Below are 16,376 nucleotides of genomic sequence, written 5' to 3'. Positions count from 1 at the left end.
TAGAGAGAGAGAAAGAAACTGACAGAGAGAGGGAAAGAAACTGAGAGAGAGAGAGAGAAACTGACAGAGAGAGAGAGAAACTGTCAGAGAGAGAAAGAAACTGACACTGAGAGAGAGAGAAAGAAACTGACACACAGAGAGAGAGAGAACTGACAGAGAGAGAAAGAACTGACAGAGAGAGAAAGAAACTGACACAGAGAGCGAGAGAGAGAAACTGACAGAGAGAGAGAAAGAAACTGACAGAGAGAGAGAGAGAGAGAACTGACAGAGAGAGAGAAACTGACAGAGAGAGAAAGAAACTGACAGAGAGAGAGAAAGAAACTGACACACACAGAGAGAGAGAAACTGGACAGAGAGAGAGAAACTGACAAGAGAGAGAAGAAACTGACAGAGAGAGAGAGAAAGAAACTGACAGAGAGAGAGAGAGAAACTGACAGATGGAGAGAACTGACAGAGAGAGAAAGAAACTGACAGAGAGAGAGAGAAAGAAACTGACAGAGAAGCTGACAGAGAAGAGAAGAAACTGACAGAGAGAGAGAAACTGACAGAGAGAGAGAGAAACTGACAGAGAGAGAGAGAGAAACTGACAGAGAGAAAGAAACTGACAGAGAGAGAGAGAAACTGACAGAGAGAAAGAAACTGACAGAGAGAGACAGAGAAGCTGACAAGAGAGAGAGAGAAACTGACAGAGAGAGAGAAAGAAACTGACAGAGAGAGAGAGAGAAACTGACAGAGAGAGAGAAAGAAACTGACAGAGAGAGAGAGAGAAACTGACAGAGAGAGAAAGAAACTGACAGAGAGAGAGAGAGAAACTGACAGAGAGAGAAAGAAACTGACAGAGAGAGAGAGAAAACTGACAGAGAGAGAGAGAGAAACTGACAGAGAGAGAGAAAGAAACTGACAGAGAGAGAGAGAGAAACTGACAGAGAGAAAGAAACTGACAGAGAGAGAGAGAAACTGACAGAGAGAAAGAAGCTGACAGAGAGAGAGAGAAGCTGACAGAGAGAGAGAGAGAGAAACTGACAGAGAGAAAGAAACTGACAGAGTGAGAGAGAAACTGACAGAGAGAAAGAAACTGACAGAGAGAGACAGAGAAGCTGACAGAGAGAGAGAAAGAACTGACAGAGAGAGAGAAGAAACTGACAGAGAAGAGAGAGAAACTGACAGAGAGAGAGAAAGAAACTGACAGAGAGAAAGAAACTGACAGAGAGAGAGAGAGAAACTGACAGAGAGAGAGAGAAACTGACAGAGAGAGAGAGAGAAACTGACAGAGAGAAAGAAACTGACAGAGAGAGAGAGAGAAACTGACAGAGAGAGAGAGAAACTGACAGAGAGAGGAGAGAAGCTGACAGAGAGAGAGAGAGAAGCTGACAGAGAGAGAGAGAAACTGACAGAGAGAGAAAGAAACTGACAGAGAGAGAGAAAGAAACTGACAGAGAGAGAGAGAGAAACTGACAGAGAGAGAGAGAGAGAAACTGACAGAGAAGAGAGAGAAACTGACATAGAGAGAGAGAAACTGACAGAGAGAGAGAAGAACTGACAGAGAGAGAGAGAGAAACTGACAGAGAGAGAAAGAAACTGACAGAGAGAGAGAGAAACTGACAGAGAGAGAGAAAGAAACTGACAGAGAGAGAGAGAGAAACTGACAGAGAGAGAGAGAAACTGACAGAGAGAGAGAGAAACTGACAGAGAGAGAGAGAAACTGACAGAGAGAGAGAGAAGCTGACAGAGAGAGAGAGAGAGAGAGAGAGAGAGAGAGAGAGAGAGAGAAACTGACAGAGAGATATAAACTGACAGAGAGAGAGAGAAACTGACAGAGAGAGAGAGAGCAACTGACAGAGAAAGAAACTGACAGAGAGAGAGAGAACTGACAGAGAGAGAGAGAAACTGACAGAGAGAGAAAGAAACTGACAGAGAGAGAGAGAAACTGACAGAGAGAGAAAGAAACTGACAGAGAGAGAGAGAAACTGACAGAGAGAGAGAGAAACTGACAGAGAGAGAAAGAAACTGACAGAGAGAGAGAGAAACTGACAGAGAGAAATAAACTGACAGAGAGAGAGAAAGAAACTGACAGAGAGAGAGAGAAACTGACAGAGAGAGAGAGAAAGAAATTGACAGAGAGAGAGAGAAACTGACAGAGAGAGAGAGAAAACTGACAGAGAGAGAGAGAGAAACTGACAGAGAGAGAGAGAGAAACTGACAGAGAGAGAGAGAAACTGACAGAGAGAGAGAGAGAGAGAGAGAGAGAGAGAGAGAGAGAGAGAGAGAGAGAGAGAGAAACTGACAGAGAGAGAGAGAAACTGACAGAGAGGGAAAGAAACTGACACAGAGAGAAAGAGAGAGAGAGAGAGAGAGAGAGACAGAGTCAAATTGGTGTTTTACCAAAATATCATATGACAAACCACATATTCACCCTGGACCATCTATACACTGTTGCCCTAGAGCACACAAAACACTATACATTCCTCGGCCTAAACATCAGCGCCACAGGTAATTTCCACAAAGCTGTTAATGACCTGAGAGACAAAGCAAGAAGGGCCTTCCATGCCATCAAAAGTAACATAACATTCGACATACCAGGATCTGGCTAAAAAACACTTGAATCAGTTGTAGAACCCTTTGCCATTTATGGTGGTGAGGTCTGGGGTCTGCAAAAATTCTGCAAAAATATCCTCAGTGTACAACGTAGAACACCAAATAATGCATGCAGAGCAGAATTAGACCGGTACCCACTAATTATCAAAATCCAGAAATGAGGCGTTAATTTCTACAACCACCTAAAAGGAAGCGATTCCCAAACCTTCCATAACAAAGCCGTCACCTACAGAGAGATGAACCTGGAGAAGAGTCCCCTAAGCAAGCTGGTCCTGGGGCTCTGTTCACAAACACAAACAGACCCCACAGAGCCCCAAGACAACAACACAATTAGACCCAATAAAAATCATGAGAAAACAAAAGGATAATTACTTGACACATTGGAAAGAATTAAACCAATAAACTGAGCAAACTAGAATCTTATTTGGCCCTAAACAGAGAATTAGTTTTTGTTTTTTTATTTAACCATAACCTCAGTGAATACCTGACCACTGTGACTGACCCAAACTTAAGGAAAGCTTTGACTATGTACAGACTCAGTGAGCATAGCCTTGCTATTGAGAGAGGCAGCCATAGGCAGACCTGGCTCTCAAGAGAAGACAGGCTATGTGCTCACTGCCCACAAAATTAGATGGAAACTGAGCTGGACTTCCTAACCTCCTGCCAAATGTATGACCATATTAGAGAGACATATTTCCCTCAGATTACACAGACCCACAAAGAATGTGAAAACAAATCCAATTTTGATAAACTCCCATATCTATTGGGTAAAATACCACCGTGTGCCATCACAGCAGCAGAATTTGTGACCTGTTGCCACAAGAAAAGGTCAACCAGTGAAGAACAAACACCAATGTAAATACAACCCATATTTATGTTAATTTATTTTGCATTTTGTACTTATTTGCATATTGTTACAACACTGTCATAGTGTTTCTTCTGTTTATTTCACTTTTGTTTATTATCTATTTCACTTGCTTTGGCAATGTTAACATATGTTTCCTTTGCCAATAAAGCCCCTTGAATTGAATTGAGAGAGATACAGTACCTGGTCTATACATCCCTCCTCCTCCTCTCATCCTCCTGTTCAACTTGACCATACGCTCCTGGTCCTACACACACACACACACACACACACACACACACACACACACACACACACACACACACACACACACACACACACACACACACACACACACACACACACACCACGGAGTAACACACAACAGTAGAATGTTTTGTTAATCTATACATCACATGCAGTAATATACCACAGTAATATACCACAGTAATATACCACAGTAATATAAACACAGTAATATATCACAGTAATATAAACACAGTAATATATCACAGTAATATAACACAGTAATATATCACAGTAATATAACACAGTAATATAACCACAGTAATATAACACAGTAATATAACACAGTAATATAAACACAGTAATATAACCACAGTAATATATCACAGTAATATAACACAGTAATATAACACAGTGATATAACACAGTAATATAACACAGTAACACAGTAATACCGTCCAAGACGAAGGAACAGAAGACCCAGTCCAACCAGTAACAGGTAATCACATGTAATCACAGGTAAACACAGGTAATCACAGGTAAACACAGGTAAACAGAGGCAAACACATGTAATCACAGGTAATCACAGGTAAACACAGGCAAACACAGGTAATCACAGGTAAACAGAGGTAATCACAGGTAAACACAGGTAAACAGAGGTAAACACAGGTAATCACAGGTAAACACAGGTAATCACAGGTAAACACAGGTAAACACAGATAAACAGAGGTAATCACAGGTAATCACAGGTAAACACAGGTAAACAGAGGCAAACACAGGTAAACAGAGGTAATCACAGGTAATCACAAGTAAACAGAGGCAAACACGGGTCATCACAGGTTAACACAGGTCATCACAGGTAAACACAGGTAATAACAGGTAAACACAGGTAAACACAGGTAATTACAGGTAAACACAGCTAATCACAGGTAATTACATGTAAACACGGGTAATCACGGGTAATCACAGGTAAACACAGGTAATCACAGGTAAACACAGGTAAACACAGGTGATCACAGGTAAACACAGGTAATCACAGGTAAACACAGATACACACAGGTAATCACAGGTAAACACAGGTAATCACAGGTAAACACAGATACACACAGGTAATCACAGGTAATCACAGGTAAACACAGGTAATCACAGGTAAACAGAGGTAATCACAGGTAATCACAGGTAAACACAGGTAAACACAGATACACACAGGTAATCACAGGTAATCACATGTAATCACAGGTAAACACAGGTAATCACAGGTAAACAGAGGTAATCACAGGTAATCACAGGTAATCACAGGTAATCACAGGTAAACACAGGTAAACACAGGTAAACAGAGGTAATCACAGGTAATCAAAGGTCAACAGAGGCAAACACGGGCCATCACAGGTAAACACAGGTAATCACAGATAAACACAGGTAATCACATGTAAACACAGGTAAACACAGGTAATCACGGGTCACCACAGGTAAACACAGGTAATCACAGGTAATCACAGGTAATCACAGGTAATCACAGGTAATCACAGATAAACACAGGTAATCACAGGTAAACACAGGTAATCACAGGTAAACACAGGTAGACACAGGTAATCACAGGTAATCACAGGTAATCACAGGTAAACACAGGTAATCACAGGTAATCACAGGTAAACACAGGTAATCACAGGTAAACAAAGGTAAACACAGGTAAACACAGACACCTCCTATTATATATAACAATGAATGGTGTAGTGAAAAGAGTGTCTCAGGTAATATACCGACCCCTGGTCCCTGGTCCATCATTGGGTCGAATAGATCATCCAGATAGCAGTCCATCTGACCAGAACCCTCTGACTGCTGGTAGTCTCTATGGCCCTGCTGGGGGAGACAAGGGGCCGGAATGGAGGGGGCCGGGGGGATGAAGCCATCTAGATCTGTTGTAATCATCCTAATGGAGAGACAGAGAGAGAGAGAGAGAGAGAGAGAGAGAGAGCGAGAGAGTGAGAGAGAGTGCGCGAGTGAGTGAAGTTGGGGTCCTGTGTTCTCCCAATCTCACCAGTCTCCCTCATTGTTGAACAAATAGTCAAGGTCTGTGTGCCTCCCAGTCTCACCCGTCTTCCTCATTGTTGAACAGGTAGTCAGGGTCTGTGTGTGCGATCTCCAGTGTAGCATCAGTCTCTGCTCCAGCCAACAGGTCCAAGACAAAGTCACATCCAGCCAGATCAGACCAGCCCTCATCAGCTAGCAGAGACACAGACCAGCCCCGTGGAGCCTCAGGTAACCCTCTGAAGTGGAGCAGCCACGAGGCCAGCTGCTCCCCTGTGGTCCAGGACTCTACCTCAGCTGTCATCTTCTCCTCTGGAAGAGATGGAGAGAGAGAGGGAATGAAGCATACTACCCTGGTGCTGGAAACATCAACACTCCAGCCAAGTGTACCACCAGAATCCCACTGAGCAAATGGAACCACAACATAAGAGAATGACACAAATATTGAGAATGACACAAATATTAATTTTCACAAAGTCTGCTGCCTACAGTTTTGAATGATGGCAATTTGCAAATACTCCAGAATGTTATGAAGAGTGATCAGATGAATTGCAAATAATTGCAAAGTCCCTCTTTGCCATGCAAATGAACCGAATCCCCCCAAAACATTTCCACTGCATTTCCGCACTGCTACAAAAGGACCAGCTGACATCATGTCAGTGATTCTCTCGTTAACACAGGTGTGAGTGTTGACGAGGACAAGGTCCGGCCTTGTTGATTGAGTTTGAATAACAGACTGGAAGCTTCAAAAGGAGGGTGGTGCTTGGAATCATTGTTCTTCCTCTGCCAATCATAGTTAACTGCAAGGAAACACGTGCCATCATCATTGCTTTGCACAAAAAGGGCTTCACATGCAAGGATATTGCTGCCAGTAAGATCGCACCTAAATCAACCATTTATCGGATCATCAAGAACTTCAAGGAGAGCGGTTCAATTGTTGTGGAGAAGGCTTCAGGGCACTCAAGAAAGTCCAGCGAGCGCCAGGACCGTCTCCTAAAGTTGATTCAGCTGCGGGATCGGGGCACCACCAGTACAGAGCTTGCTCAGGAATGGCAGCAGGCAGGTGTGAGTGCATCTGCACGCACAGTGAGGCAAAGACTTTTGGAGGATGGCCTGGTGTCAAGAAGGGCAGCAAAGAAGCCACTTCTCTCCAGGAAAAACATCAGGGACAGACTGATATTCTGCAAAAGGTACAGGGATTGGACTGCTGAGGACTGGGGTAAAGCCCTTTTCTCTGATGAATCCCCTTTCTGATTGTTTGGTGCCATCCAGAAAAAAGCTTGTCCGGAGAAGACAAGGTGAGCGCTACCATCAGTCCTGTGTCATGCCAACAGTAAAGCATCCTGAGACCATTCATGTGTGGGGTTGCTTCTCAGCAAAGGGAGTTGGCTCACTCACAATTTTGCCTAAGAACACAGCCATGAATAAAGAATGGTACCAACACATCCTTCGAGAGCAACTTCTCCCAACCATCCAGAAACAGTTTGGTGATGAGCAATACCTTTTCCAGCATGATGGAGCACCTTTCCACAAGGCAAAAGTGATGACTGAGTGGCTCGGGGAACAAAACATCAATATTTTGGGTCCATGGCCAGGAAACTCCCCAGACCTTAATCCCATTGAGAACTTGTTGTCAATCCTCAAGAGGCGGGTGGACAAACAAAAACCCACAAATTCTGACAAACTCCAAGCATTGATTATGCAAGAATGGGTTGCCATCAGTCAGGATGTGGCCCAGAAGTTAATTGACAGCATGCCAGGGCAGATTGCAGAGGTCTTGAAAAAGAAGGGTCACCACTGCAAATATTGACTCTTTGCATTAACTTCATGTAATTGTCAATAAAAGCATTTGAAACTTATGAAATGCTTGTAATTATACTTCAGTATTCCATAGTAACATCTGACAAAAATATCTAAAGACACTGAAGCAGGAAACTTTGTGGAAATTAATATTTGTGTCATTCTCAAAACTTTTGGCCACAACTGTACTGTTATAACCCCTCTCTCTCACCGTTGAAGGTATGTATGTCCATCACCATATTTCCTCTCCTCTGATTGGTTGTCCACTCCAGCTGGGAGGGGGGGTGGAGGCGGGAGGCAGGGGAGGGTAACTTGAGGGAGGTGAGAAGTTTGTGCTGGCACAGAGAACGATATTCACCTGGACCATTATCAGATACATACCTGTTCACAGGGGAGACAGAGAAACACAGACTTACATACCTGTTCACAGGCGAGACAGAGAAACACAGACTTACATACCTGTTCACAGGGGAGACAGAGAAACACAGACTTACATACCTGTTCACAGGGGAGACAGAGAAACACAGACTTACATACCTGTTCACAGGCGAGACAGAGAAACACAGACTTACATACCTGTTCACAGGGGAGACAGAGAAACACAGACTTACATACCTGTTCACAGGGGAGACAGAGAAACACAGACTTACATACCTGTTCACAGGCGAGACAGAGAAACACAGACTTACATACCTGTTCACAGGGGAGACAGAGAAACACAGACTTACATACCTGTTCACAGGGGAGACAGAGAAACACAGACTTACATACCTGTTCACAGGGGAGACAGAGAAACACAGACTTACATACCTGTTCACAGGCGAGACAGAGGAACACAGACTTACATACCTGCACATGTAACACAAAACCAAAGAACCAAGAACATAATGGATGACAAAGAGATTACATATTTTAATGCCTTTCTTCTAGTACTACACAAAGCACATGTTTAACCACTCCAAAAAATACATCTTTACAAATGATTTTTCTCACTGCGCTGCTTACTTGAGTAGGGGTTTGTCCAGGGCTGGGGAGGGGGTGAATGTACTAAGGCAGTAGGCCAGTAACAACCAGCCCCGCAGCGCCACCTCCTCTGACTCCCTGCCCCAGGTGGTGTGGGCCAGCTGGGCTAGGATCTCATCCCTCAGGGGGGGTCTAGTCTGGCCCTGCTCCACAATGTAGTTCCCCAACATCTGCTCCTGCCAGCCACTCAGATCACTGTCCCCTGCAAAACGCAGTATCTGAGGAGGGAATGACGGGGATATAGAGGGAGGTGACATGAAGTTAAGATAACACCAGCACCATACTGTAAGCATCTGTGTTCTTGTCCCTATATCAGTGTGTGTGTGTATGTGTGTCCAGTACTGACCAGTTTGTGGATCTCCAGAGCGGTTTGAGCGTCTTCGGGCTCCAGAGAGGTCAGAGGTCGCTGGAGGGAGTAGCCCTGTGGCTGACACCAGCCATCCTTCAGTGTGGCGTTGGCGTATCGTGAGAAGGGGTAGCTGTCGATATCGAGGGGCAGGATTAGGGTGTTTTGTGCTTTCACCTGTGGAGGCGCCACCTCTGTCACCCCTGATACGTGCTGCCGCCCTGGTGGAGAGACACAGAACTAGAATCACACACAGAGAAAAGACAGAGGCAATGGCAGCCTTGGGTCCAGTCCAACAACAACCTGTCGTTTACTTGTTCTGGGGTGGCAGGGTAGCCTAGGGTTTAGAGCGTTGGACTAGTAACCGGAAGGTTGCAAGTTCAAATCCCCGAGCTGACAAAGTACAAATCTGTCGTTCTGCCCCTGAACAGGCAGTTAACCCACTGTTCCTAGGCCGTCATTAAAAATAAGAATTTGTTCTTAACTGACTTGCCTAGTTAATAAAGGTAAACAAAAAATTACAGAGCAGAAGAAGTCAGATAAAAGCGTTATGTTCAACATAAATGTTTTAGCCAATCCCAGCCCTCCTCAACCCATCTTCTCCAATCCCAGCCCTCCTCAACCAATCTTCTCCATTCCCAGCACTGCTCTCACTCACCTGCTGCACTGCGTAGTCTGGCCGATAGCTCAGCCGGAATCTCCAACGTTCTCACATCCTGGAAAAGGGAATTATCAGGAAGGAGTAGTTGATTAGACCAGAGGCTCCTTTTAAATATACGACTCTGAATTCTATATCTAATAACATTCTTCAATTGGAATAGATTTTGTACAGGTGTTAAGAAACAAACTGTAGTTAGCTCCCACCATTCCTGTAGAGTACGAATCCTGGGTCTTTGTGGTGGTGGTACTTTTCACCGTGCTCCTCTCATTCCTGTCTTTTTCCTGAGAGCAAACAAACACACAGCTTCGACTGAGTTGAGCCCCAAGCTATCTATATGATGTTAAATAGTTTTCATCCAATCAGGAGAGGCTGAGCACTGATAGGCAGCGAGGACCCCTCCTTTCAATATAACAGAAACCAAACGGACAACCCATGAACACACAGCTGTCAAAGCTTTACACAAACAGGAATCAGCAATTAATTTCATATATTCAATTATATCCAGCCTTTTCTCAATTATTTCCCAGCTTGTGAATAAACCTTCAACTGTTTTTCTCCAGGTGTTTCTCCTGTACCTGTCATCAGGTGTGCTTATTCTACCTGCTCAGGAGAGGCGTGAAGAGGTCTGTCAGGTAAACAGACTATGGACAGAGAGAGAGAGTCCAGTCCTATTCTCAGTCACACAACCTGCTATATATCCCAGCTGCCTTCCCTCCGCCCACAATACAAGCCACACGGATACTAGAGTCCAGAATGCAATCCTTTATCTTATGGTTTACAGCCTGAGCTCGATACAGCTAAAGGTGTTCCCTCATATCCCTGTGAACGTATCATCCTGTACTCTTCTGTTAGGATGCACGTAGATCCCTTGTCAATGTATTTACTGAGGTGTATTGATGGGTGTGTGTGGGTTACACAGTACACAAACAAAATGTAGTTTTATGCTGAGGTGCATGGGTGCACCCACACACACACACACACACACACACACACACACACACACACACACACACACACACACACACACGCACGCACGCACGCACTCACGCACGCAAAGACTATGTAGTTTCCTGATTAAGAGATTTGCTGATGTGATTGCTGGGTGGTTAATGGGTGCTGTCAGTTTACTAAACGTGTGTCAGCTACATCTGTTGCAATTAAAAGCGATAGTCCACTAGAGTATCTGTATCTGTATCCTTTCATTAATCCACCACATTTGGTATGATGGGGACAATATCTATACATCCATTCCTGTAACGGGGTAAGTGACTGATTGTCGGGAAGTCAGGCGCAGGAGAGCAGAGATGGGTGACAACAGGAGACTGTTGCTTAACACCCTACACAAAGAACAATTCCACACACAGACATGGGGGAAACAGAGGGTAATATACATTTAGTCTGATGAGGGAATGTGAACCAGGTGTGCGGGAAAACAAGACAAAACAAATGGAAAATGAAAGGTGGAGCGGCAATGGCTAGAAGACTGGTGACATCGACTGCCGAAAGCCGCCCGAACAAGGAGAGGGATCGACTTCGGTGGAAGTCGTGACAATTCCACAGAGTTTGAATTCCGCATTACTTATCAAGTATATATATAATATAATATACAGTGCCTTCAGAAAGTATTCTCACGCCTTGACATTTAAAAAAATAATGATTGAGATTTTGTGTCAATGGCTTCCATACAATACCCCATAATGTCAAAGTTGAAAATGAAAAGCTGAAATGACAGTAACTATACAAGCCTAAATAAGTTCTGGAGTAAAAATGTGCTTAATGTGGATTTTTGAAAGACTACCTCATCTCTGTACCCCACACATACAATTATCTGTAAGGTCCCTCAGTTGAGGAGTGAATTTCAAACACAGATTCAACCACAAAGACCAGGGTGGTTTTCTCAACGCCTCAGTGCCTCGCAAAGGCCACACATTGGTAGATGGGTAAAAACATAAGCTGACATTGAGGTTATTAATTACACTTTGGGTGGTGTATCAATACACCCAGGCACTACAAAGACACAGGCGTCCTTCCTAACTCAGTTGCCGGGAAGGAAGGAAACCGCTCAGGGATTTCACCACGAGGACAATGATGACTTTAAAACAGTTACAGAGTTTTAATGGCTGTGATAGGAGAAAACTGAGGATGGATCAACAACAGTGAACTTACTCCACAATACTAATCTAAATGACAGAGTGAAAAGAATCAAGCCTGTACAGACTAAAAAATACCCCAAAACATGCATGCTATTTTACAATAAGGCACTAAAGTAAAACTGCAAAAAACATGTGGGAAAGAAATTACCTTTACAGTGGGGCAAAAAAGTATTTAGTCAGCCACCAATTGTGCAAGTTCTCCCACTTAAAAAGATGAGAGACGCCTGTAATTTTCATTATAGGTACACTTCAACTATGACAGACAAAATGAGGGGGAAAAAATCCAGAAATGACAGAGGTCAAACGTTTCACAAGGTTTTCACACACTGTTGCTGGTATTTTGGCCCATTCCTCCATGCAGATCTCCTCTAGAGCAGTGATGTTTTGGGGCTGTTGCTGGGCAATACGGACTTTCAACTCCCTCTGAAGATTTTCTATGGGGTTGAGATCTGGAGACTGGCTAGGCCACTCCAGGACCTTGAAATGCTTCTTACGAAGCCACTCCTTCGTTGCCCGGGTGGTGTGTTTGTGATCATTGTAATGCTGAAAGATCCAGCCACGTTTCATCTTCAATGCCCTTGCTGATGGAAGGAGGTTTTCATTCAAAATCTCACGATACATAGCCCCATTCATTCTTTCCTTTACACGGATCAGTCGTCCTGGTCTCTTTGCAGAAAAACAGCCCCAAAGCATGATGTTTCCACCCCCATGCTTCACAGTAAGTATGGTATTCTTTGGATGCAACTCAGCATTCTTTGTCCTCCAAACACGACGAGTTGAGTTTTTACCAAAAAGTTCTATTTTGGTTTCATCTGACCATATGACATTCTCCCAATCTTCTTCTGGATCATCCAAATGCTCTCTAGCAAACTTCAGATGGGCCTGGACATGTACTGGCTTAAGCAGGGGGACACGTCTGGCACTGCAGGATTTGAGTCCCTGGCGGCGTAGTGTGTTACTGATGGTAGGCTTTGTTACTTTGGTCCCAACTCTCTGCAGGTCATTCACTAGGTCCCCCCGTGTGGTTCTGGGATTTTTGCTCACTGTTCTTGTGATCATTTTGAGCCCACGGGGTGAGATCTTGCGTGGATCCCCAGATCGAGGGAGATTATCAGTGGTCTTGTATGTCTTCCATTTTCTAATAATTGCTCCCACAGTTGATTTCTTCAAACCAAGCTGCTTACCTATTGCAGATTCAGTCTTCCCAGCCTGGTGCAGGTCTACAATTTTGTTTCTGGTGTCCTTTGACAGCTCTTTGATCTTGGCAATAGTGGAGTTTGGAGTGTGACTGTTTGAGGTTGTGGACAGGAGTCTTTTATACTGATAACAAGTTTAAACAGGTGTCATTAATACAGGTAACGACTGGAGGACAGAGGAGCCTCTTAAAGAAGAAGTTACAGGTCTGTGCGAGCCAGAAATCTTGCTTGTTTGTAGGTGACCAAATACTTATTTTCCACCATAATTTGCAAATAAATTCATTAAAAATCCTACAATGTGATTTTCTGGACTATTCTGTCATAGTTGAAGTGTACCTATGATGAAGATTACAGGCCTCTCTCATCTTTTTAAGTGGGAGAACTTGCACAATTGGTGGCTGACTAAATACTTTTTTGCCCCACTATATGTAAACTTCCAACTTCAACTGTAAGTCACTCTATTAAATTACTCAAAACAGGAACATTTTACATTTGGCTAGAAATTCAAAAGGAACTTATCTCAATAGAGAAAAATGTCCTTCTTTGTGCTACCTATATCCCCCACTAGAATCCGCATACTTTAATGAAGACAGCATCTCCATCCTGGAGGGGGAAATAAATTATTTCCAAGGCCAGTGACATGTACTAGTCTGTGGCAACCTAAATGCCAAACCTGGACAGGAACCTGAGACACTCAGACCCTCAGCACACATTTTTTTTTCTCATTTTGTCTGTCATAGTTGAAGTGTACCTATGATGAAAATTACAGGCCTCTCTCATATTTTTAAGTGTGAGAACTTGTACAATTGGTGGCTGACTAAATACTTTTTTTGCCCCACTGTATGCCCTGAATACAAAGTGTTATGTTTTGGGGCAAATCCAACACAACACATCACTGAGTACCACTCTTCATATTTTCAAGCATGGTGGTGGCTGCATCACGTTATGGGTATGCTTGTCATCGTTATGGGTAGGTTAGATTGGATGTTTATTTAGTGACATGCACAGGGTCACAGATGCCGTAAAATAGCACCAACAATACAGGTGTGAATAAAACAATAAAATAAATACAGAATTATAATAATATATAATAATATAATATAATATATATATACACATAATATATTGTTCATTGACAAATATACATTGCAGTTGCTTAGCAAGACGACGTTGAATGTTTCTGAGTGGCCTAGTTACAGTTTTGACTTAAATCGACTGGAAAAATCACTGGCAAAAATGTATAAAAACACGTTTTCACTTTGCCATTATGGGGTATTGTGTGTAAATGGGTGAGAAAAAACATATATTTAATCGATTTTGAATTCAGGCTGTAACAATAAAATGTGAAATAAGTCAAGGGGTACGAATACTTTCTGAAGGTACTTGTACATGGTACATGGTACTAAGTGTTCACAACAGCTCTACCAGGTGATCGATAGCCTCTCTTCCTTTCTCCCTGACCTGTCATCATGACAACAGCGTACATAGTCCAAGTCCCATAAAACAATAACACCCAATGAGACTAATTCAATGACGGCACCCAAAGGGGAAGCGAAAAGAAAGTAAACTAAACCGCTCTAATAAATGAACACGGAGAAAAATGAAATGAACAACAATAGATTAGAGAAAAATAAAGGGAGAAGACCACCTTCACCATCATCCACCTTAACAGCAAACAAAAACTAAACATTGGCAATAGTATCCTCCCTCTTACTTCCTGTCACTCTTCCTCCCTCTTTCTCGCTTTCACCTTCTCCCTCCATCTCTCTCTTCTTCCACTAAACTCTCAAAATGTCAATACAGCCCTGAAGAAGATGCAGTATTATCAAGTATTAAAAAGCCTATTGATAAAAGAAGCTAAACCTACCTGTTAATAATCCTGTATTAGTCCAGAGAGGATAAGAACTGGCAAGCGGAAGGAGAGATGCCACAGCCTCTTACTTCAGTAATATGGGTTAAAGTCCAAGACAGGAAGGGTGTGCGTGTGTGCGTGTGTGTGTGTGTATGAGGAACACGAAACAGAGAGAGAATGGGTATGGAAAGAATATAGAAGGTGGTAAGTGTAGGTAAATTGGACAAGGACAGGAGGTAACTGAAATATTTCGGTGACCACGACCTGTTTACATCACATTACACTATAAAAAAAATGTTGCAGGCATTGTGTTACTTAGTTATGGTTGTTTTCTTTAAAAATAACCGGGTTGGGTTGTTGATGATGGGTTATTGAGTATATAGTATAGAATGGGTGTGGCTTTTAGGACATTATTTTTGGCCACCCGTGTTAGCAAATTTAATTCCGGTTAATCTGTTCTGTTGTTATCACGTTTGTGACTTTAATGAGATTTACACTAGTGTATAAGTCCCTTAAGAGCTTCAGAGCATATTGTCATTTTGGGGTGGATGCCACTTTGTTACAATATGTAAATAATAACATTATTAATTTAGTTTAAGAATATGTAATGTGCAAAAATGTAATTTGCAGTGTACATACTTGAAAAAGAAGTGTACAAACGTAACATGCGGAACAGGATAAGTCAACCCAGCGTGAAAGGGAATAAACCCCAGAACTGAATCCAACAACCCAACACGTAGAATTATTCATGCAAAAAAAACAGTGTGTGTTCTATCTAATATTTACCCAACGCTGGGTTATCAAATAACCCAAATTGGTTTGTTTTTAACCTATCATTTTTTTGAATGTACCTGGCAGTGACGCAGAGAGGGAACAGCAGGCCTAGTTACACATTCACTTCAATTCACTCCTGATGCCTTTCTTCTCAAAGAACAATTATAGGATCAAAAACACACATTTCCTATAACTTCATTCATAAACAGTCACCTGTTCTTGCCAGGTAAGTTACTGAAGGGACCACTTAGTCAATAAATATTCTCTGAAACAGTAGGGATTCACCCTAATCTAAATGTAATCACACATAAATAAAGTAACCCACGGATCAACGTTAGGGACACCCCGGCTCTCCCCAAACACAACACAAAGACTTGAACTCATTCTAATCCTGAAGTTCTCACACAATCAACTAAATTCCTCAGAATTCAAAGTCTCTTTGGGATGAAAATGAACCAGGCTTTATTGATTCAGCCATGACTGAGGTGAACATATACATGAGTGATGAACACCAACATGTAATACCAAAGCCACGTTCATACAACATTGTTGAACTTAGAAAAGTCAGGCTTCCTCGCTGGTCCATAGGATAAAACTACAGCAGTAGGTTACGTGAGATATTATATATATTATTATATATTATGGTACCACAACAGTATCAAGATGCATTACAATACGCATTCAGGTAGAATATGGAAGGTCATGATGAAACGACATCAGGGTGGGAGAGAGAGGGGAGAGGTACACATTCCTCCATTACACCTGTGATGGGGTTTCTTACCTACTGGTGTTGTGCAACAGAATGGATTGAGGAAATAATGTATAGCCCTATGTATAAAGTCTTTGACTTAGTTATAA

The 16,376-nt window shown here is 42.7% G+C and overlaps 1 protein-coding gene across 2 annotated transcripts in view; it reads right to left on the bottom strand.

Annotated features, from left to right (window-relative positions):
• The window catches only part of LOC109866080 (unconventional myosin-XVB-like), a 25,983-nt gene extending 11,130 nt beyond the window's left edge, over positions 1-14,853 (bottom strand). The window contains exons 1-9 of one of the 2 annotated variants that reach the window (XM_031799682.1): positions 14,760-14,853; positions 9,747-9,824; positions 9,541-9,598; positions 8,883-9,103; positions 8,519-8,754; positions 7,725-7,894; positions 5,779-6,025; positions 5,450-5,615; positions 3,644-3,707 (exon numbers count right to left, since the gene is read on the bottom strand). In XM_031799682.1, the coding sequence (XP_031655542.1) occupies positions 3,644-3,707; positions 5,450-5,615; positions 5,779-6,025; positions 7,725-7,894; positions 8,519-8,754; positions 8,883-9,103; positions 9,541-9,598; positions 9,747-9,749 (1,165 nt within the window). In that variant the 5' untranslated portion in view covers positions 9,750-9,824; positions 14,760-14,853. Of the gene's footprint in view, positions 1-3,643; positions 3,708-5,449; positions 5,616-5,778; positions 6,026-7,724; positions 7,895-8,518; positions 8,755-8,882; positions 9,104-9,540; positions 9,599-9,746; positions 9,825-10,118; positions 10,213-14,759 lie in introns of those variants that run through there. The other variant, XM_031799683.1, reaches the window with a different exon arrangement.
• Positions 14,854-16,376: the final 1,523 nt, after the last annotated feature.

This window comes from Oncorhynchus kisutch, linkage group LG20, assembly GCF_002021735.2.
Source record: "Oncorhynchus kisutch isolate 150728-3 linkage group LG20, Okis_V2, whole genome shotgun sequence".
NCBI lineage: Eukaryota > Metazoa > Chordata > Actinopteri > Salmoniformes > Salmonidae > Oncorhynchus > Oncorhynchus kisutch.
This window is presented reverse-complemented; position numbering and strand designations above follow the sequence as displayed.